The following is a 20,328-nucleotide window of genomic DNA, read 5'->3' on the forward strand; positions in this document are numbered from 1 at the left end:
TGGCTGTGAGGAGAGGGGGTACATTTCACTGCTGTCCACAAAGAGAAAACGAGTCACTCATCAGCTCGGTTTCCATTTATTTTTCCAGTCCCGCCATTGCTGCAATCTCCTACCAACCTTCAGCCTTCCAGCAAGCCGAATGAGTGGCTTAAAATAAATAAATAAATAAATAAGGTAGATTTTTTTTTCCTTCGTGTCTTGAGAAAATTTCATTAAAAATCTGAGGTGGGCGGCAGGGGGGAGCGATCAACAGGTATTTCCCATCCCAGCTGGGCGGCGAGGGGAATAAACCTGAGGCAAATGCGGCTGCGGGAGGGGGAGGAAAGGGGCGCCCCGAGGGGCGCGGAGCGTTTCCCGGCGCCTCCCGCCTCTCGCGCCGCCGCCGCTCCCGTTTCCCCGAGAAGTTGAGCCAAAACTTTGCCAAGTGGATCAGCCGCCCCCCTCCCCGCGCGGCCTCCCCCGCTTTCCCCTCACGGAGAGCGCGCGCCGCCCGCCCCGCGCCGCTGCCGCCTCCCTTCCCGCCTCGGCGGCCCCTCGCGCCGCGCCGTCCCTGAGGGGAGCCCGCGCCATTGTGTGTGAGGGGATGGTCGCGGCACCCCCCGCCGCCGCGGCACCCCCCGCTGCTGCCGCCGCCGCCGCCGCTGCTGCGCCGAGGGGCGCGGGGCGCCGCGCCGCCGGCTGCCTCGCCTGCCCCAAAGTTTTTGGATCCGCGTCTCCTCATGATGTATGGATGATATATTGCATTGTGGGTGTCAATATAACTGACGGCCATATTTGCCGGTGCTGCTCCTGCTGTAAACAACCCAAAGTGTCTGGGAGACGCGGAGACGCTTCGCTGGATCTCAGGACGCTTCTCCTCCGCCCTCCTCGCCGCGCTGGCCATGTCGCTGGGAATGTCTTACAAGCCCAACTTGAACGCCCACATCCCCGCGACTCCCCTCACCCCGGGTAAGTCCGCGGCGGCAGCGGCGCGGCAAGTTTGGGAGGCGGCGGCACCTGGGGCGAGCCGCCGCGGCGAGTTTTTGTCCAGCCCGCTATGGCGGGGCAGCGGCTCCGCGCCGGCTCCGCGCCGCCATTACCCGCACGCCGCCGCCGCCGCCAGCCCGGAGCCGCCTCCGCGCCGCCCCCGCCGCCGCGCCCGCCGCGCCGGCCCCGCGCTGCCGCCGCCGCCGCCGCTCCGGGGCTCCGGCCGCCGGCTTTCCTCCATGCTCGGCTCCCCGGGGCGCCTGATTGATCTGGATCAGGAATATTCCGCCGGCGCCTCAGCGAGGACCGCTGCTGGCGGGACGCCGCAAGTGCCGCTCGCGCCGCCCGCCGCTCTCAGGGGCAGCGGCGCCCGGGGCCCCCGCGCCGCCCGGCCCGGCCCGGCCCGCGTCCCCTTCGGGGCGACCCGCTCCCCCGGCGCTTTTTTTTTTTTTTGGATCGAGGAGGGCACGAATTTCCTTTTATTTCTCCGCAACCCCCCTCTTACTATTTTTTCTTCCTCACCGGATCGGTGCAGAAGTGCCATCTTCTCTCTCTAAAAAAGTTTCCTTGATGGGATTAACTTTTTATTTGTTTTATTTCCAAAAAGAAATCCTCCTTCTCCTTGATTTATTTCCTCTCCCGAGGTAACAGCCAGCGGGCGTTCTGGCTTGTGGGGAGGTGTTGGCTGTGAAAGTGGGTCCCTGTCTCGGGGTTCGGAGCGGAGCAGTCCGAACAAAGCCGCGGCGGGGAATTCGCTGTGGGATGTTCGGGGCAGATCTCACTACCTGGTGCGCCCTGGCTGGTATTAAAACAGAACCAAAATGGAGAAGTTGGTTCTGACCTGGGGAAAAGGAGAGAAAAAAAAAAAAAAAAAGATCATAGGATTCTTTTCCCTCATGTCCAGCCTGCAGGGCTGGCACTAGAAGGTTTGCAGGCAGAAACAGGACTGATGGTGGGAGAAGGGAAAGTTTTGCTGTTTGGTTCAGGAGGGAGAGGTTAAATCTGCCTCGGGGGTTTTACAGCACCGTTTGGGGTGTAATCCCGGGAAACGGATGGACGAAGGGGGTTAAGGAGATGCAGCCCTGCTCTCGCTGCCCAGAGGGCTGCAATCGCCTTTTGCTGTACGGAGCTGGGAGCAGCCGGCGACGGAGCGGAGGTGCCTCCGACTCGGACATGCAGGGAGCTTTGATCCTGCGGGGAGCTGAGCCCACTGGGACTGCGCGCGGGGGGAAACTCGGCACGTGTAGGGAGAGCCCTGGGCCCCAGCGCTGCTTCCCGGGGAGTGGGAAGCAGAGGATGCGCCAGGAATTGTGACAAAAAGCAGAAATGTCACCAAAAAAAAAAAAAAGAGCCATCACAGAATGCCCGGTAGGGGAAATGTTTCTTCTAAGAGAACCTGCGTGTCGCTCTCTGGAACAGCCGTAAATTTGCAGGGGAAACAAAGGTGGCATTTTGTGGTGCCGCGTGGGGGTGGGGATCCGGCGGTGCCGGGGGGATCCGAGTGTGGCTGCCGCGAGGGAGGACTGCGGGATCCCGCTCCGGCGCCGTCACAAAGCAGCGAGGGCTGAACTTCCCTCTCCGCAGCTCCTGCTGCCGCGTCTGCGGGCTCTAATGCTCCGGCTGCGATCGAGGTTTTAGATTCTTTCATGCAGTTTCACCTTTCCTTCCTTCCTTTTTTTTTTTTCCTTTTTTTTTAATGTTTTATTTCTCTCCCCCTTATTGGCAAGTTAGCAGCAGTTTGCCGTCATGCTGGGACTGCCTAACTTGTCCTGTCTTCTGAGTTCAGATCACCCTAAAAACCCCCGGGATCTTCTTAGTGAAAGACCGTCCTCCTCAGAATCCAAAATGGGCTCTCTCTTCCCTCCCTGTCTTCTGCCATTATCCTCACGCACCAGCTCTTCCTCTAGCTCGTGGTATTGCCAGCACCGTGGCCTAAGGCCAAGGGAGTTAGACAAAGCAGTCCTTGCAGTTGCACATATCTCATTCGCAGCGATATGCCTGCAAATGGCCCCCTCCTCGCTGGAGCTTAAATCTGAGTTGAAGGAGGTCGCTTCTCTATTGTGTCTAAATTAAATGCCACTGGCCAAAAGGAGAAATCCGAGGTTTGCTTCCAAACCTGGGGTGAAGGAACCCCACCCCCACTCCCCCGTCCTGCAGAGGAGAGGAAAACAGGAAATCTGTCCCTTTTGGCCTGAGATCAGCCCTGCAGAAGCCTCTCCGTGTGAATGCAGAGTATTTTGGGCTCAGCTGACAGAAGGGCTCTGGCCAGCTGTGGATCCCGCAGGGATTTTCCTCTGGGAGATTATGCAGCTTCCCTGCGCTGCAGGGCTTCTGGTGCAGGAGAATTTGGGAAGGCAGTGGCAGCCCAGCTCCTCCTGAAGGAAATCCTGTCCTTGCTGCAGAGCAAACTCCCTGCAAGTTCAGGCTGAGAGTGGCCACTCTGCAAAGTCACGTTTCCTCTGCCCTCAGTGAGTGGCTCGGAGGGGTGAATCAGTTGGGGTTGGTGGGCGACAGCGCTCCGGACACGCTCCCATGCGAGAGCAGCACTCAAAAGACCTGGGCCAAAATCCTGGGAAAGGGGGGGATGCCTGGAGGGGAGGAAGTAAGTAATAGCCTCCGTGGGGCTGTCAGCAGATCTGAGGATGACTCTGGGTGAGGAAAATGCAGCTATTCCACAAGTGACTCAGGAGGCTGGAGGCGCCTGGTGCTGCTCCTCTGCCTCGCACCAGTCTGGAGGAAGGGGAACTCGTCGCAGCAGCGGCTGGTGCCTGCGCCCCTTCGCCCGTGCCCAGGTCAGTGGGGATTCTCAGCACAGGGACCTGCAGTGTTTTGTCCAGGGTCTCCCTAAGGAGACTGTAATTTGTCTTTTCCCACTTTTTTAGGCACATTCTGGCTCCGTTGTGGGTGTTCACTATTCCTATTTTGTTCAGAGCAGACCCAGGATCTGAGAGTAATAGTTGTGAGGTGTGGACAGCAGTGGAAACAGCTTGGGAGTTTTTACTTTGGTTTCATTCTGATTCCCACAGAAATGTCAGCTTTAAAGACAAAACACTGTTCCTGTAATAAAGTTTTTAGTCTTTTGTATATAGGATCTGGAGAAACAAATGTCAGCAGACCGTGACAAGGAGGGAGCTGCATCTTGGCTCCGCATTAGCAAGTGGTGATCTGTACAACAGCTGGGGACCAGTAGGACTGTCGGTGCACCTGCCACATTTTGCAGAGACTAGGATTTTCATGGTGAAAAGAGCAGGTCCTTGCTGAGAGGTAAACTCAGAGAGTTTTGCTAACTGAGTTTGTAGCTTGTAACTGGAGAGACCAGTTTCCCTTTGGTCCTGGGAGATGATAGTCGGCACATGAGGATGCTCCCGGCCTTATTATGTTACCAACACAGTAGTGCAGGCTTGCATGTGCAAATGGCTTCCTTGTTGCCCTCTCTCGAGACAGCATTTTTGGTATTGTCCTTTCTGAGGGGTTCTCTTTTTGGAGTGGGAGCAGTGTTGAGAATACTGTTTCAATGCCACACACAGAGCAAGGTGTTTCTGTACGTTAGCAGGGTGGATGACTTCCAGGCAGTACAGCTCATGCTTCCCCCCTTTTCCAGTCAGCGTAAACTGAGATTTTACCTTATGGATTCTTCTTATCCTCTCATGCCAAATACTGTGGTTTTCTGATCCATTTCAGTTGTGCCAAGTAAGTTAGAATATAGAAATAGCTTGTGTCATAAGCAGGAAGAGAAGAATGGTGAGGAATCCAGCAACCGTCTTTTTTTTTTTTTTTTTTGATTAATAAAAAGGTGGAGGAGGGGGGAAGAGGAGACATAAAACATGACTGTTATCCACATGGATGGTTTAAATGGAAGAACACTTCTAGAGGAAAGGTCCAGAGTACTACAGATCAAAAGAGTAAGGCCCCTGGCTGTTATGGTAAAGAATGCCCTAGTTCTTGAGAAAGTATCTGTGTGTGCACGCACTAGGTTTTCTTTTTCTTCTTCTTCCTTTTTTTTTTTTTTCTTTTGGAGAGGAAATAGTTTTATTCAAAGAAAGGTCTGTTTCTACCGTAAGGGCTGTTTGGGGGTGGGGGGGGAAATAAAGTTGGGTGAAAGTTTGACTTTCACAGCCAGTGCTAAAAGGAATGTTTTGTGCAAAACGAGAGCTGGGTGTATTATTTTAAATGGAAGTTTATGGGAGGGTTGGGGAGAATTGGGGCTGCTGGTGTGTGAGCTCTGGGTTGGCAGCTCCTGAGCAGCTCAGCATGTTGCTTGGTGGTGTGGATCAGCTTGTGTAGACATGCATGGAGTGTCCCATGGATTGTGGGGAGTTCTTGCTGAAATTAAGCCAAAGTGTGTAGAGGACTAAGGAATCAAGTATTCTCTTAGTGAGCCGGAGTAGTACACCTATGATTCAGGCTGTGTTCAAATACCGCAAATGGCTGTGCCAGTCTGGGATGTTTGTTACCTCCTTCTTTGCTGGGGGATATTTGCCCCATAACACAGCTGGCAGAGCAGCTTATATGAATGTTTCTCATATGTCTCATTACAAAGTTGCCCAGTTTAGGACAGAAGAAATTACATTCTCCCACTTAAAATATTCCAGCCTGGTTGTCTCCTACTCCTGGATCCTCCCAGGAATCAAATGGCAATTGTCTGAAGCAGCTGAGGAATGTGTTCAAGTTGGATGGCAGAGGCAGCAACCTCCTCTATATAAAGAGCTGATGAGTGCTACCCAGCAAAATGGGAACAGCTTTCCCGTTGCAAGCAGCTTCAGCTTGAAGTGAGTGCAAAATTCCGTGGACTATGCTGTGTACCTTGGAGAAGATCCTGGCTGCAGGGACCTTGCCTTATGTAAGGTCATGTTCATGTATACAAAGGGTTGGTAAAATGGCAGGAATTTACATACCCAAGTTTTACAGCATCTTACCAAGTACAGAATAGTAGAGAAACACATATCCAGTGGGGTTGTTTCTTTACTCACCTAAGTCACTTCTGCATATATACCTCAGTGAGCTTAGTAACCATTACTGATATAATTTTGCTGCTCGTGAGAGTAAAATGGGGTGAAAATTGAGCTGCATGGATCTTATGACATCCACCCAAAGCAAATCCAGTAGGAATCCCGCAGTGTTCCTGCTCCCACCACTTCCTTGTGGGGTGCACAGGACTCTAGTGAGCTGCCTTTTCATTTTTTTTTTCCAGCAGGCAACGGCAACAGATTTAGGAATTAAAACTCAGACCAGCAAATTGATATCGCTGCTCAGGCTTCGAGACAGTAGAGGAGGTTTGTACTGATCCATTCAGCTCCTATCAGAAATTAATGGGGAGATTTGTGGTCAGTGGGAGTTTAGGGATATAAAGCTGGATTTTTAGTTCCTTTGTCTGCCAGGGTCTTAATTGGGGCTCAGGGAGACCACTGGAAGGAGGAGGTTTTGATGCAAAAATCTTATTTCTTTTTGTTGCATTGCTAGATCCCCATGATTAATAAAGCATAATATTATTTAAAAATCACTTCATTTCTGTGGGGAAAAATGCTTTTGAGAGTCTGCTTGAATACAGAAATAACGATATTGTTGGCACAGGAATAAATGGTTAATAAAAGGCTTTGTATACATTTAATTGGGAAAGTAGAGGGAGGAAAGTGTGTGTATTAATTCAGGTTTTAAATAACAGCAAGCACTAAGACAATTTAGGATGTAATACAGAGTCTCACTGAAGTTAACTACCAAACACACTCCTTTTTCGGTTCTGTTGATTCTTAACTGTCTTGTCTCCATTGTTATTTTAGCATGAGAAAGCAAGTCTCCGCTCAGATCTCTCTCCTGCCTTTTTTTTTCTTTCTACTGAATACCTAGTCATCAAACTGATTTTCTGACTGGGTCTCGACTGTGAGACTTGGTGGCCTAATTTTTCTTAGAAACTATAATAGTAGCAGCTGGTGTTCTTTCTTTCTTTCTTTTTTTTTTTTTTTCCTTCCTCCACCTCCCCTCTCTCTGCTTTCTCTTATATCCAAAATACACAGGATGCTCAGACATGCAGATGTAATTTTGGGTTAATTGAGTAATAGTCATCCAAGACCCGTGGACTCTCCCAGAGATAAATGCACAAAGTGACAGGTCAAAAAGCTCAAGGTCCATTACCCTCTGAGATACTAATATCCCTGCGATTAATTTCATTTTCATGATTGCATCATCCTAAATTGAGGTGAAATCAAGGATTTCTCTTTTTTTTTTTTTCTCCCTCCCTCCAGCTGAGTTTGACTGGCACAACTTCTGACCCGGGTGTGTGGAGGCTGGTGCCACGGCCAAGTCAAATCCTTTTCTTTGTTCTCCAGGCCTGCTGCTGCTGATAAAGTGGTCGGCGCATGGCATTATGTCTTATTACATTTTTGATGCAGACTGCAAAGAAACGGGTAAACTCACCATGGTTACCACGATCTGTCATTTGGCAGGGCATTCCGTACTCAGCAATGGCCTCTAGTGTCTGCATCACAGCTCTGCATATATTGTGGGTAAAGTAGACAATGCAGCACCCCTGGCCGCTGAAGCGACAAGGCTATTGATCTCATTGCTAATTTAAATCAGCATCAGAGCAAAAACTGCAGCGGCAGGCCCTCCTGGATAGGTGTCTGCTGAAAGTTCTTCTTGTTTGTTTGTGTAATTCGGTGTTAATTCGATCACTGCTGGGATCCAGCGCCCATGCTGAGACCGACTCGTGTCCACTGCAGTGGTACTGGCTCTCCTGTCTGTGAAACTTTCCTGGCCAGCCACTAGCTTCGCTGCTTTGTCTTGCCACACATCACGTGCCTGGAAGTTTTTGTTCTTATCTAGACATTCCTTGGCTTATCTTCCTACAAGAATGTGTCGTTGTTTCAATCTGCATAATCTGCAGCAATCAATAGAGTATCTGTTCTGTATTATCATTAAATGATAAAGTGGTGGCGATTGATCTTTTTTTTTCCTGTTTAGCATGGGCTGCAGCTCAGGTTTGTCAGTGAGTAGAGCAGGAATCTTGTCCAAGTCCTTGCCTTGATGCTGGAACGCTTGGGAGCTCCCAGGTCTTGTATGTACGTATGGGTACTGCCTGCAGTAACTGTTTAGGAACAAGTCTTTACAGGACAGGTCTTTTGTTTTAATATACACGAGGAAAAGTTGCTCAAGTCTTCTTTTGTTTAATTGAGGTAATTAAACCTTCCTACCTTGCAGTGCAAGGGACTCAGTGTTTTTAAAGCATTTTGAATTCCTTGGAGGAAGATGCAGTTCGCTGTTGTGTCATGTTTGATAACTGTTGAAATTCAGTCGTCTAGACCGGAAATATTGATTGAGCTGTACATACAGCAATCTTGCTGTTGTTCACATATTTAGAGCTGATAATGAACTAATTGAATGTTCATAATGTAATGAACTAATTGAAAATATAGCTGACAACTCCGTTGTTCCTTTACAGCATATAAACTGTGCTCTGTGGGTGTTTTCTGTGCTTTTTTGTTTGGTTTTGTTTTTTGTTTTTACTATACTTTAGCAAAGTGTGATAATTAACTCCGTGTGAAACCTGAGTAATGGAAATGCATCTTGTAGTAGCGTAAAATGTAGCAGGTTAATTAAAGATGAAGGAGAAACTCTGCTTTTTTAGGTGGCTTACTGATCATCCCATGTAACCACCACTAAGTTTTCACCAGTGAAATAGTTAGAATTAAAAACATGCTGTCTTCTGCAGTGAAGATGACACCATGATGATATACCCTGTGATTAATCCTAAAGTGGAAAGAAATTTCCCAACTGAGGAGCCTGGGGAGTTGCTGTCCCGCTGTGTTTAGCAGTGCTTTTATGGTGTAACTGCTGGCTTTTTGTTTCTCTCTTTTTGTCATGTTGGAAAATCTGAATGAAATCACATGCAACTTTAAAACAAAACAATGATTTACAGAGTTTTGAGAGCCCGTGACTTTTAGCATCAGTTTAATTTAAATTTGAAGTCTGGTAAAATCTGTTTTGCGTGTGGGAAGACAGTGGGGAATTTCAGCAAAGGAGTTTGTAAGGGAAAGGGTTTTTCAGACAGCAGCCAGGCTGTGTCTGCTGCCTTCAGGCAAAGGCAGCAGCAGCAGCAGTGGATGCAGGGGCACTGCAACTGCAAGAGGGGAACAGAGCTGCTAAGTTGAGTGGTGTAATGATCCCTAAGCCCTGAGTGTGCAATCCATAACCAGCAGGTCTTGCAACACTGTTGAAAAGTGGGCAGCATAATCAGACCCTCTCCGAAAAAAAAAAAGGCTGTTTTGAAGTTTCCCAGCCCCAATTTTCTATGTTGAAAAACTGTGTGTTTGTGGGGAGGGGGAAGTTTTTTTGAATCCTCGATTTCTGAGCCGTTTTTTAGGAGATCATATTAGAGTCTGTTTGTACAACTTTTAGTTGACTTGAAACCCCGTTGATCTGAATGTAATGCAGGTATGAACTTTTATAATGTTAGAACATGCAACCTTAACCAAAAACCATGCTGTTTTTCTTTTAGCTTAATAGTGCAGTGCAGTCTGTCTAGCTAAACATGTTTGACATCACACAAAGAGGAATAAATGGTAACAACTCTTCCACTCTGAAGTTCCACAGTGAGCAGCAGATCTGATATACCTCATCTGACTGTCCCCTATGAATAGTTTTGGTATCAGCTGGAAATGGTGGTGAGGGTAACTTGCGTTGACCGTGTGATGACACTTTAAGTTGCAAAATTGCTTTCAGATAACTTGCACTGAAAAGGTAAAAATAGCACAGCACATTAGACTCATCTATGTGGAATGTATATATGCAAAAATAGGGCTCCTTAATATTTACAGTTTGTCTAGGCAGAACAACCTGTCATGTTACTCTGTTTCACTTTCAGGCAAACAATTTGCACTGATAATGTTGCAGGCTGTGCTATTTTCAAATGTACAGCAAATGTGAGAGAAGTGTTAATTTAACTGTTCTCTTCCTAGCAAGCAGTGTGACTCTGAAATGGTGCTAGTGTGCTCTGAAAGAGGTGAGAGGTTATGGCTTTAGAAAAGAGAAGAGCTCTCCAGCATGTGTCCCAGAGTAACAGCTGACCCATCTGTAGATAATAACAGATTTTTTTTCCCTTTTCTTTCTACAGCTGGGAGTGTCCATTCCCCCTCCACAAGTATGGCAACATCTGCACAGTACAGACAGCTTCTAAATGACTATGGACCCCCTTCCCTAGGCTATACGCAAGGGATGCAGGTACAGTCGGGCTCGCTAGCTGTTTTTCTTCAATCAGGTCACTGGTTTGCATAGTGCTGTGAATTGTGGCCTGTAATCTGAGGTGTTCCCCCCTCCCACCTAGCTTTGAAATCAAACCCAAATGGCAGACTGATTCATTGCACATGTCTTGGGATCGAATTAGGCTAAGCAGAGTGCTGAGTGAGATTAGTTACTAATTAACTGTTAGTCCCTTCCCTTCTGACTAATAGTGAACCATGTCTTCACTTACGTTTTGTGAATAAGGGTTGTATCATGTTTTAAATTATTTGATTTAAAAGTAATATCCCTACATCTTTAACTGTTTTCCTAGGGTAAATGTATTCTTTAAATGTACAGCCTCATGAAACGTGTTACAGAGATTCCTATGGACTGCTTTCAGGAATCCAACTGGTAAACTTTCTGTGAAACTTTTTGAACATTTTAACAGGATTCCCATGTCATATGGGCAGCTTTCTTGTATCTGCTTCTCACTCTCTCCGCCTAACTCCTCCACAAAATATGCATCCAAAAATTACAGAATCACAGAACAGTTGAGGTTGGAAGGGACCTTTGGAAATCATCTTGTCCAACCCGCCCCCTGCTCAAGCAGGGTCACCCCCAGGACTGTGTCCAGGCGGCTTTTGAGTTTTTCCAAGGATGGAGATTCCACAGCCTCTCTGGACAACATGTTCCAGTGCTCAGTTACCCACACAGGAAAAACTTTTTCCTTATGTTCAGATGGAACTTCCCGTGTTTCAGTTTGTGCCCACTGCACATTGATAAAAGCAGGAGGAGAGATAAATAAGCTGTTTTCACATTGCTGTTTTTGCAGGGCTGATTTAACTTTTGTTGCACATAAGTCCCAGTCCTGCAGCCACATCCTCCCAGTTAATCCCTATTTTCCAAGGGTGCATAGCATCATGTCCAATGGTAGGAGAAAATGCAAAAAGAATATTATGTTTATATAACAGAAATTAAATCTTTTTTTTTTTTTTTTAATAAAGTGTATTCCATGGCAGTTTCTGGTATTTCATGAATTTCAGATTACTGTTTAATTCTTTTTTTGTTGTTTTTAGCAGTATTTAATCGAGATGATTCTACTTCCTACTACAGGGCACCAGCAGCAGTCAAGTACCACAGAGCAAATATGCAGAACTTCTAGCTATCATAGAAGAATTAGGAAAAGAGATTAGACCCACGTATGCTGGGAGTAAAAGTGCGATGGAGAGGCTAAAACGAGGTAATGTTTAAAATAGTTTTTTTAAAAGTGTCTGTACTTTTTTTTTGCACAAACTGCTTAAATACTGTTTCATGACAACTGCTACCTTTGAAAGGCAAACGCTGTCTTGAGCTGCCTATTAAGCTAGGTGTATTAACAAGCAACTGAATCTTTGGGAGTACTGCATCCATGCAGTGTTGATACATAAACCAGTGAATGAATGTATTTCATGTGAACAAAGAGAGTTTCCGTTAATAATTCAAACCTTATTTGGATCCCTTAAGGTGTTGGTTGGACACATTCTGTCAGAGTCCTGGAGACTGACTCACCCCTTCAATTCCCTTTTCTGCTTAGATTCTAAAATATCCAGTCAAGCATTGTTTACCTCGCCTCATAAACATCCCCTTTCTACTTGACCCAAGAGTCTCTGCTGAAGTGTATTTTGCTTAAAGAAATTCTATGTTGTACTAAATCACAGAGGCCAGTGGTGAGAGGAGCTGGAATAAAAAGGAGAGACGTAGTTAGTGAAAGCTGCACAGAGACAGAGACTTGAAGCACACACATTCCTCCTCTCTCTGGAGCATCTGGCTCCTTAGGCTCTGTTACCTGTTGTCAAGTGCACATCCTTAGGAGTCCCCTTGTCGGGGTCTAACGGTCTCCTAGGTCGAGCTGAGGCGGATTTTCAGCTTTGCTTAGTTGGCTAAGAAGGGTCACGTAATTGCCCTTTCCTTGCAGTGTAAAAGAAACCCCTGCATGCCCTACCACTGACATCAGTCTGACATTGTCCTCCGCAGGGGCCATGTGAGGGTTATTTCTGAAGGAGCAGTGGGACATTCCACCGCTCTAGCTCCAGAAATGACCGTGAAAGGCCACTGCCAACAGTTGTGCTGGCTGTCCTGTCCTCAGCCAGCATGACATAGTTACCTTTTCCTCCCTTTGCTTGGTCCTTGTCCCACGTTTGGCTCGTGCATTCAGTCTTGAATGGGAATCTTACTGTAACAGACTAACTTCACCGCCTGGCAAATCCCCTTTACATTTACCCAAGACTTCAGAGTTGTGTTTAAGGCTCAGCCATTATGGGAGAGTAATATATCTGCCATGACATGCAATAAAATGACTAGTAGCTGTTCTGGGAAAAGGATGCAATAAAGTCTGCTGATGAGTGGTAAGTGGAATCTGGCCCAGCTAAAATCAATGTTACTGGAGTCTCTCTTTATTGCATTGCCTGAGTCAGTATTAATAGATCATGAATGGCAATAGGCTAATGGGGACAACTTGAGAGACACTGGGAGAGAGGCAGACGTTCCCTCTGAACAGGTCAGTTGGGTGAGGGAAAGTTGTCTTGCTATTTCCTGCAGTATTGAGGTTGTTTGCTAACATAGGTTTAAGATTCAATACTGTGACTGGCATGCCAGTGTTGCAAGAAAATCAAAAATAAATACCTTTTGCTGCCATCTTTTGGTCACAGACATATCCTTCTATCCATTTTGGGAGCCTTATGGCTGAAAGAGCTTATGCAGGTGCGAGCTAAGGACTGAATGAGGGTACCCACATGTCTGCAGCCTCCGTGGCCGTGTGGAGGTTCTTCCTGAATAAGGTCTTTGTCCCCAGCTCCACCTGCTCCTCAGGACAGAGGCTACTGACCTCTAAAACTGGCCAAATTCCCAGTGTTCTACATAATTCACAGTAGCTCTGCTGCATAAACTGGGCGTCCTGCCACCATATCCTGGTCTAATGGTGCTGCTTCGAGTATGCAGCTCTGCATCCCGTCGCTGCAGGCTTTGCCTGCTACGTGTCAGTTTAACCTCTGCAAAGCCTTGGACACAGATCCCAGGTCACTGTTCCTTGGGTGTAAAGGCTGTTGTTGAGATTTGGGCAGGCAGCCTTCGAGAGACAGAGTCTGTTGTCTCTAAATAGAGATTAACGTTGCTCCGTTGCCTTACTGTGATTTCCCCACCTTGTTAAGGAGCATGATGGACCAGAGAAATCATTTGAGTCTCTATCTGGTCCTGTCAATAGAATATAGCCTTGTTTGTCACTGGAAAATCAGCCCAGAATGTCTCATATTTTAAGATTTTACTTAAGCACTTCTTCTTCTAGTAGCTCTGAGCATATGAATAGAGTTTCCATTCCAGGATTAAGAATCAAGGTACAGTTTGTTGGACCTCTGTGCAACAGGACTCTTAGTGGAAAATTCCAGCTTATATCTATCAAATAAGAACAGATATGGCAGCATGTAAAGTGGTGATCAATGATACTGGGAGCTGATCCAGTGTCGGGAGGTAACTTTTTTGCCCGCACCGCTAAAAACTTCCTCCTGTTCTTACAAAAGGCAGAACCTGGGCTGAGGCAGTATTACAAAAACTCAGATTTTGATGCATCCTCTCAGAGGAGAATTTCTCCAAGGTATTAATTTAGGCTTTTAGAACGTGTGAAAATGACTCCCCAAATTACTTCACGTCTTCTCTCACCTCACTGTAGCAAAGTAACTGACAGGCAGGCAACATGATTTTTTTTCCTCTCTAGTTAAACCCCCTGCTTTTAAATAGACCTGCACTCCTAATTAAGGTGTACCTGTCGCTGCAGATATACAAATTTTATAATGCTCTGATTCCTGCTTTAGTCCCTTTTCAATTTATAATGACAGTCTGGAAAAGCAAACTTCTAGCTTAGGTTAATGTTTGCAAGGGATACAGAGGAGGGAAAAAGTCTCCATTTTCCTGAGGTATACTGGGATAGCTTTGGTACCTCAGAACAGAAATAAACAAACCTTTTTGTGGATTGTCACTGCAAGAGTCACCTGAAAGAGATGACTGACAAAATGTCTATTCTTTTGCAGGCATTATTCATGCTAGAGGACTAGTTCGGGAATGCTTGGCTGAGACTGAACGAAATGCAAGATCCTAGCCCACTAATTCACTTGCAAGATTTCCAAGATCTCTTAATGAAGAAAAAGTAATACTTATTCCTTTGACTCTTGAAACATTCAGATGAATTCCTTTATTTTGAATGTTTTACCTTTCTTTTGCCCTTACAAATGTGTATAGTTAAGAATGAAAAAACAAGGATTTTTCAACTTACTGAGCGTTTGCATTTTGTAAAGACATTAAAACTCCCCAAAATATTTCTAAAACATGAAAACTGAATTGCATGCAGAGGAATGCTCTCTCTCTCTTCCAGGCTTTATTTCAGTTCTCTTCCTATCCAGCCACAATCTCATTCTGTTTTTCTTTTGACTATATTCACTTTTCACTTAACCCCAACTGTCAATCTTTGACATAAACTCTAAGGATTTTTTTTTTAATAAATGCAGAATAGCATGTGGTACCTAGTAGTCTGCTATGTCACAATTTATCATGCAGCATAGACCCTGCTTAGCAATAACCTTCCCTTCCTCTTCTCCTTTTTTTGTTTTGCATAAACATTTGCATGACTGTTAGTGCTTTGAAGTCCATTTAAAGTGCATGAGTTACATGGAAAATAAGGAAACCTATTGAATAATAACAAGATCCCAGAAAGCTAATTTCTACATTATGGCTGGAGATTTCAGTTTTAAGTTTGCCAAAAAGAAAGAAAATTCTGGATAAATTACTAAAACTGTTATTTGCATCTTTGTATGTATTTATTACTTGATGTAATAAAGCTTATTTTCATTAACAGTTTGTATTAAAACTATGTACAGTCACTTTAATCAAATTCATACTGTGTGTGCAAGAGAACTCTCAATAGATAAAGGTTTAACCTTCACGCAGGAGGCTCAAGTTCAAGAGGAGCCCAGAGGATGGGACTGCAGAGTGCTGGAGACTTTCCATCCATGGCACAGTCCTGATGCAGTCATCTCTGCAGGAAGGAGGTACAGCTGCTAGGTAGTCTCCATTGCTTTTAAAATACACACTACAGCTCTGGTTGTGAAAGATCTCCCCTTCCTTGTTGAAGGTCAGAATTCAACGGTAGCCTGTGATGTTCCTGTCTAGAAATTAAAGACAAACTTCCCATTTGGCAACTGGATTTCTTAGTTTCGAGTCAGTATGCTTTTCCTTTTTAGTACTACTAACAGCAATAAAAGTGTCTGATAACCTAGGATATCTGTTACATATGGAAGTACAGATACTTGAAGATAACATTTTTTCCTCTTGATATTTTATTTCCATCATAGTTTGAATTAATAGGATTCTGTTGCATTGTCAGGTATCTTTCAACGTGTTTTTCTAGATTTTTTTTTTAATCTGTAATGATCTAACTCTACATTTGAGCTGGAAGAAAATACCTGGCAACTGTCACTTGCAGGAACAACACTCCCCCTTCCCCCATGTTCTCAACTGCTCTAGGTAGTTCTCACTGAAGTTTAAGCCATAGCTTTCAGAGCTGGAGTGGAACAAGAATATCCTGGCAATTCAGCTGCCAGATCTGAAGGGGGCAGCCAGTGATTGGAACTGGTTACACCTCCTCTACCAGTATCACAAAGCAGCCTTCTTTGTGTCTCATCTAAACCACATCACTGTTCATGCAGAATTCTGATATCAGAGAGGCAGTGGTGGAGTTCTAACTTTTTGGTGGTGTTCTTGTGTATCGAAACTCCCAAGGGGTTGAGTTTTCTTTTTGTCTCCGTTAACAGTATTGGAAAGTTCAAATCCAATCATTTTGAAAAGGGATGATAAACTTGGCAGAAAAACTGATTGCTGAACATGAGCAATGAGATGATGGCAGGCAGAAAAAGAAATACATATCTGCTTTTAATATTTCCATTTTACAGTAATAGCAGGTCACTACTCAATACTTTTAGTTGTGTTTATGAAGCCCTACCACATCTGGACAGTTAGGAAACTACATTTTGATGTAGTCATATACTGTTTTCCTTACCCATTTATGTCAGGTCAGTATTTAAAATGTTTATTTCCCATCTAGTTGTTGCATCTCTTTAAAATGCCTTTTTCTTTCTAGGTTTTCCCTTGCTCTTCTTTTCTTCTCTTGCTTCTTCCTCTCTGCTGCTTTCTTCTCTTTAAAAACATCACTATTTTCACCTTTATAGAAGAGGTCAACCTTTTCCTGCAGGATTTCTCGGGCTATCTTTCGATTCTGTTCCACTGATCTTGTTTGATGACACTGGGGAAAAAACACAGTAGAACATTTGTATTGTGACTTGAACCCATTTATTCTTCTGTTTTCCCCTTTACTCTGTATATTTCACCTGAACAAGGATTGTAAAACCAGATGCTAATTAGAAATGATGTATTCTGGACAGGCTGCCTAATAATCAATTGTTACTGCAATTTGGCAAGCTGGCTTTCACATGAATCTTTAATTCTGTCAGCAAACACAATTGTTTCTATGTTACCTCAGAAAGTTGCTTCTGAGCTTAACTGTGTCTTCCCCTTATTGTAAGAAGGGAATAAGAAGGGAAGGAGGTAAAGATTAATTTCAAAAGTAAGTTTTAGTGCATGGTACACAGGGAAGAGTTATATTTAAGAAGAATATGAAAAATGACTGTGATCACCTTGTTAAGTGAAGACCTTTTAAGACCTCTTATCACTGAGAGGGTAAGAGGATACAAAGAAAACTACAGAACAGTAGCATTTGCCAAAGCCTAACCCCAAGATCTGCTTAGCCCCAAATTTATTAAAGTAATATTAACCAACCCTGTTCCTTTCTGAGGTTCTTTATAGTGCATATCAATATACTCGTCCTCCCTGACTCTTGCACTGAGAATATTAACTTTAAAAGGTAGTTTGGCAGACTTAATGTACTTTACAACTTGATGAAATAAAATAGAATTACCTTAATGACAATCCCTGTCGGAATATGCTTCAAGACAACACAGTTGCTTGTCTTATTAGTGGCCTGACCTCCTGGGCCATCACCTCTTACAAACTGTTCTTTTAGTTCTGCCTCATTTAGTGCAAGGAGATTGGAAGAGTTCTTCTTTCCTGCTGCCTGGAACAGGGGCAGCCTGGTCAGGGAAAATTGCTGTTTCCTCAGCATCCATGGTCTCCAAAATGCTGCACTTGCTTCTTTCAGTAAGAATGTAAAAGGAAATAAACTTGAAGCATTCATACAGAAGTGAGGATACAGCTTCCTCTGGAAAGCTGAAATGGAGGAATAGAATATATCATCAAAATCCCTGTTTTATGATGATCTATTTTAGCCCAGCCTTGTATGATACTTCAATATTCAGATTATTCTCAGAGGTATGAGAACTGGTTTCATAGACCTTTGCCTTGAAATATTTACCAGTCCAAATGGAGTTTCATTTCTGATCTTGATCCTATCCGAAATTTTGACCATGCTTCTCCACTCCTGTAACTTTATTGCAGTAAGAAAGCAGCGCCCAAGTTGTTTCCAACTGCTGCTTCATAGGGTGACTTTTTTTTAAGGTCAAGTTTTTAATGGTATCCTGAGCAAGGCAACACACATTGCACTTTAGCACTTCATGGCTAAAAGCAATGTCAGGTTTTAGTCCTGTGGAATAGCACTTTTTAAATAAGTCAGGTAAAGTAAATTAGGTAAACAACACAATGGATGCTTCTGGGAAGTATTTTGTGTTATTTCAGAAGAAAATACTGAAGCGTGTGAGCAAGTGGCACACAGCTACAAACTGCCATACAGGTTAATTCTAAGTGATGAAATCAACGTGATTTTAAGAAAGCTTTTATTTAAAGTCACGACAGCCGCTTGGTGGCAATAGAAGAGAACAAAAATGCTTAAAATAAATAAACGTCGGGAGAGGTGGGAGGACGTGGGTGGAGGCGGCCGCGGGCCCCGCTCGCCCCGCGGTGATAACGCGGCGGGGCAGCGGCCCGGGCCGGGCCGGGCGGGCACCGGGGCGGCCCGCGCACCCCCCGCGCCGCCTCTTACCTCAGGCGGCTCCGGGCAGGCGCGGCGCAGGCATCACCGCCCTCCTGCGCATGCGCGACCGCCCCCACCCAGCCGCGCTGCGGAGCATGCGCGGCCAATGAGGGGGCTGCCGCCATGCGGCGGGTTCCGCTAATTGGTCCCCGAGAAGCCAATCGCTGCCTCAAGGGTGGGTTTACGCACGCGTCGCCGGCGCCCCCAATCAGGCCCGGGGAAGCCCGTTCGGCGCGGAGCCGCAGCGGCCAATCCCGTCGCGGCGACGCGCGTACCTCTCCGCGCAGCCAATGAGAGCGAAAGGCGCGGCCAGGCGCGCGGCCAAGAGGGCCAATCAGCGAGCGGCGCCCGGGCTCGGGCGCCCTGTCGCCCAGCACGCTCGCAGCGCGGCTGCCAATCGCGGCGCGGGAGGCGGGCGCCGCGCTTGTTTACGGCCTCGCGGCCCCGTCCCGCCGCGCGCGCGCCCGGAGATGCGGGTAGGGAGCGCGCGAGGGCCGCGACGCGGCGGGGCGGGGCGGGCGCGTGGCCGTGACCCGGCGCCGCGGGGCCGCCCCCTTGATCCCGCCCGACTCCCGCGGAGTGGCGGGCCCGCCGGCCAACCGGGCGCCGAGGAGCTGTCAACATGCCCCGGCGCGAGGGCGAGCTGGCCAATGGGGTGCGGGGGCGGAGCGTGAGGGGGCGGAGACACGGGTGTGGGAGGAGCCAATGGGTGGGGGGCAGGGGGAGAGAGGCCCTGAGGGGAGACGGGGCGGGGGGAGGTTGGTTGTGGGGAGAGGGGTCCGGATGGGGGGCAGAGCCGAGAAGGGGTTAAAATATGGGGGGCAGAACTGGGGAGGGGGTCAGGTGTGGGGGAGGAAGCTGAGGAGGAGGGTAGTTATGGGGAGAGGGGCCCTCAAAGGGAACAGAGCTGGGGAGGGGGCCAGTTATGGGGAGGGGCGCGACAGAGCTGTGTATGGGGGGAATGTTATGGGGAGAAGGGAGGAGGTTGCAGGGAGGAGGTGGCGGGGGAGACCTGAGTGGGAGAGGAGGGCCCCGGTGAGCGGGGACGGCCCCTGGTGTCAGGGCCCTGCGTCCCTGCCAGGGTGCGAGGGGTGAAGAGGGGCCCCCAGGGGAGCTCGCCGCAGTGGCCAGGTCTTCCCTGCCCCGGGGCTGGTGTTTGAAAGCCTCGCTGGTGCTTAGGAGTGCAGCTCCCCGCGGCTCGGGGTTTAACTCGCCTCTTTCTGTAAGGATGCAGAGTTATAAAAGCTTGTGCTGTGCCGTGGAGACAACACATGACAGCGCAGCTCTTCCCCGGGGCTGCTGCAGCTCTCTTAATATATCCTTTTGCTGCAAGCAGGCTTCTAATGAGGTTACGAAACGAGTGCGTGTCACAGCTACGTCCCACCCGCTGCTCTGCTGCTGAGATAGGCCCGTGATTTCATCCTGGGTGTTGGGGGGGACTCATGTCACCCCACCAGTTCCCCCCAGCCCCTTCAAGGCACTTGATGCTTCTGCTTATCCGCCAGGTTAGGGGCATCATAACCTTAAAATTTTCCACACCGCTGGCCATGAGAAAAGGAAGAAACACTTTCTTCTTTCAATTTACCCCCAAAAAGTCTGTCAAAATGATGTTTGTCTACACTAAATGCCTTCCAGTTCTTGTCTTATTAGTCCTACTCAAAGGAGACAGCCTGAGTGACTATCTGGAAAACATTTTGCCTTTTACAGGATCTTATTTGAGTTCAATGGTAAAATAAGCCTTTCTCTATTAGTTCGCTTCCAGTGGAAATCAGTTTTCATTCTTCCAAGACTGTCTGTACAAAATATATATCGAAGAGCTGTCTAACTGCAAATAATGAAAGTGTGAATCAGTGGCATGTCCTTGTAAAGAGGGATGCCCTGTAAAGAGGGATGGTCATGCAGCAAAGCTATTGGCTTGCTGTAAGGTAGCAGGGATTTATGCTCATCACAGATCACTAGGATAGCTCTACCTGATGTCTCTTTGTTCTCTGTCCTTTAAATGATCATAAGGTTTTACTTTAGTATTAGGGTAGGATAAATTAACTAGGCCATGGGATTTGCTGAAATAAGCAGTACAGAAAACTTGA

The 20,328-nt window shown here is 46.8% G+C and overlaps 2 protein-coding genes across 4 annotated transcripts; one reads left to right on the forward strand and one right to left on the reverse strand.

The window, feature by feature from the left end:
* Nucleotides 1-675: 675 nt before the first annotated feature.
* On the forward strand, nt 676-14,975 carry CDK2AP1 (cyclin dependent kinase 2 associated protein 1). Of its 3 annotated transcripts, none has more exons than XM_010222156.2 (4): nt 676-948; nt 10,073-10,179; nt 11,293-11,419; nt 14,238-14,975. In XM_010222156.2, exons 1-4 carry the CDS (start codon nt 882-884, stop codon nt 14,303-14,305), a joined length of 369 nt encoding a protein of 122 aa, XP_010220458.1. In that variant the 5' UTR covers nt 676-881; the 3' UTR covers nt 14,306-14,975. The 3 variants fall into 3 exon arrangements, with proteins under 3 accessions (XP_010220458.1, XP_088388653.1, XP_088388654.1); XM_088532527.1 differs by lacking the exon at nt 676-948 and adding an exon at nt 3,233-3,434; XM_088532528.1 differs by lacking the exon at nt 676-948 and adding an exon at nt 4,208-4,230.
* A 221-nt stretch (nt 14,976-15,196) lies between these two features.
* Nucleotides 15,197-18,313, reverse strand: MTRFR (mitochondrial translation release factor in rescue). The gene is made up of 4 exons (XM_088532529.1): nt 18,251-18,313; nt 17,174-17,481; nt 16,259-16,501; nt 15,197-15,368 (listed from the first exon to the last, which is right to left on the reverse strand). Exons 2-3 carry the CDS (start codon nt 17,447-17,449, stop codon nt 16,289-16,291), a joined length of 489 nt encoding a protein of 162 aa, XP_088388655.1. The 5' UTR covers nt 17,450-17,481; nt 18,251-18,313; the 3' UTR covers nt 15,197-15,368; nt 16,259-16,288.
* Nucleotides 18,314-20,328: the final 2,015 nt, after the last annotated feature.

This window comes from Tinamus guttatus, unplaced genomic scaffold (genome assembly GCF_059628265.1).
Source record: "Tinamus guttatus ecotype Peru unplaced genomic scaffold, ASM5962826v1 Tinamus_guttatus_pri_ptg000459l, whole genome shotgun sequence".
Taxonomy (NCBI): Eukaryota; Metazoa; Chordata; class Aves; order Tinamiformes; family Tinamidae; genus Tinamus; species Tinamus guttatus.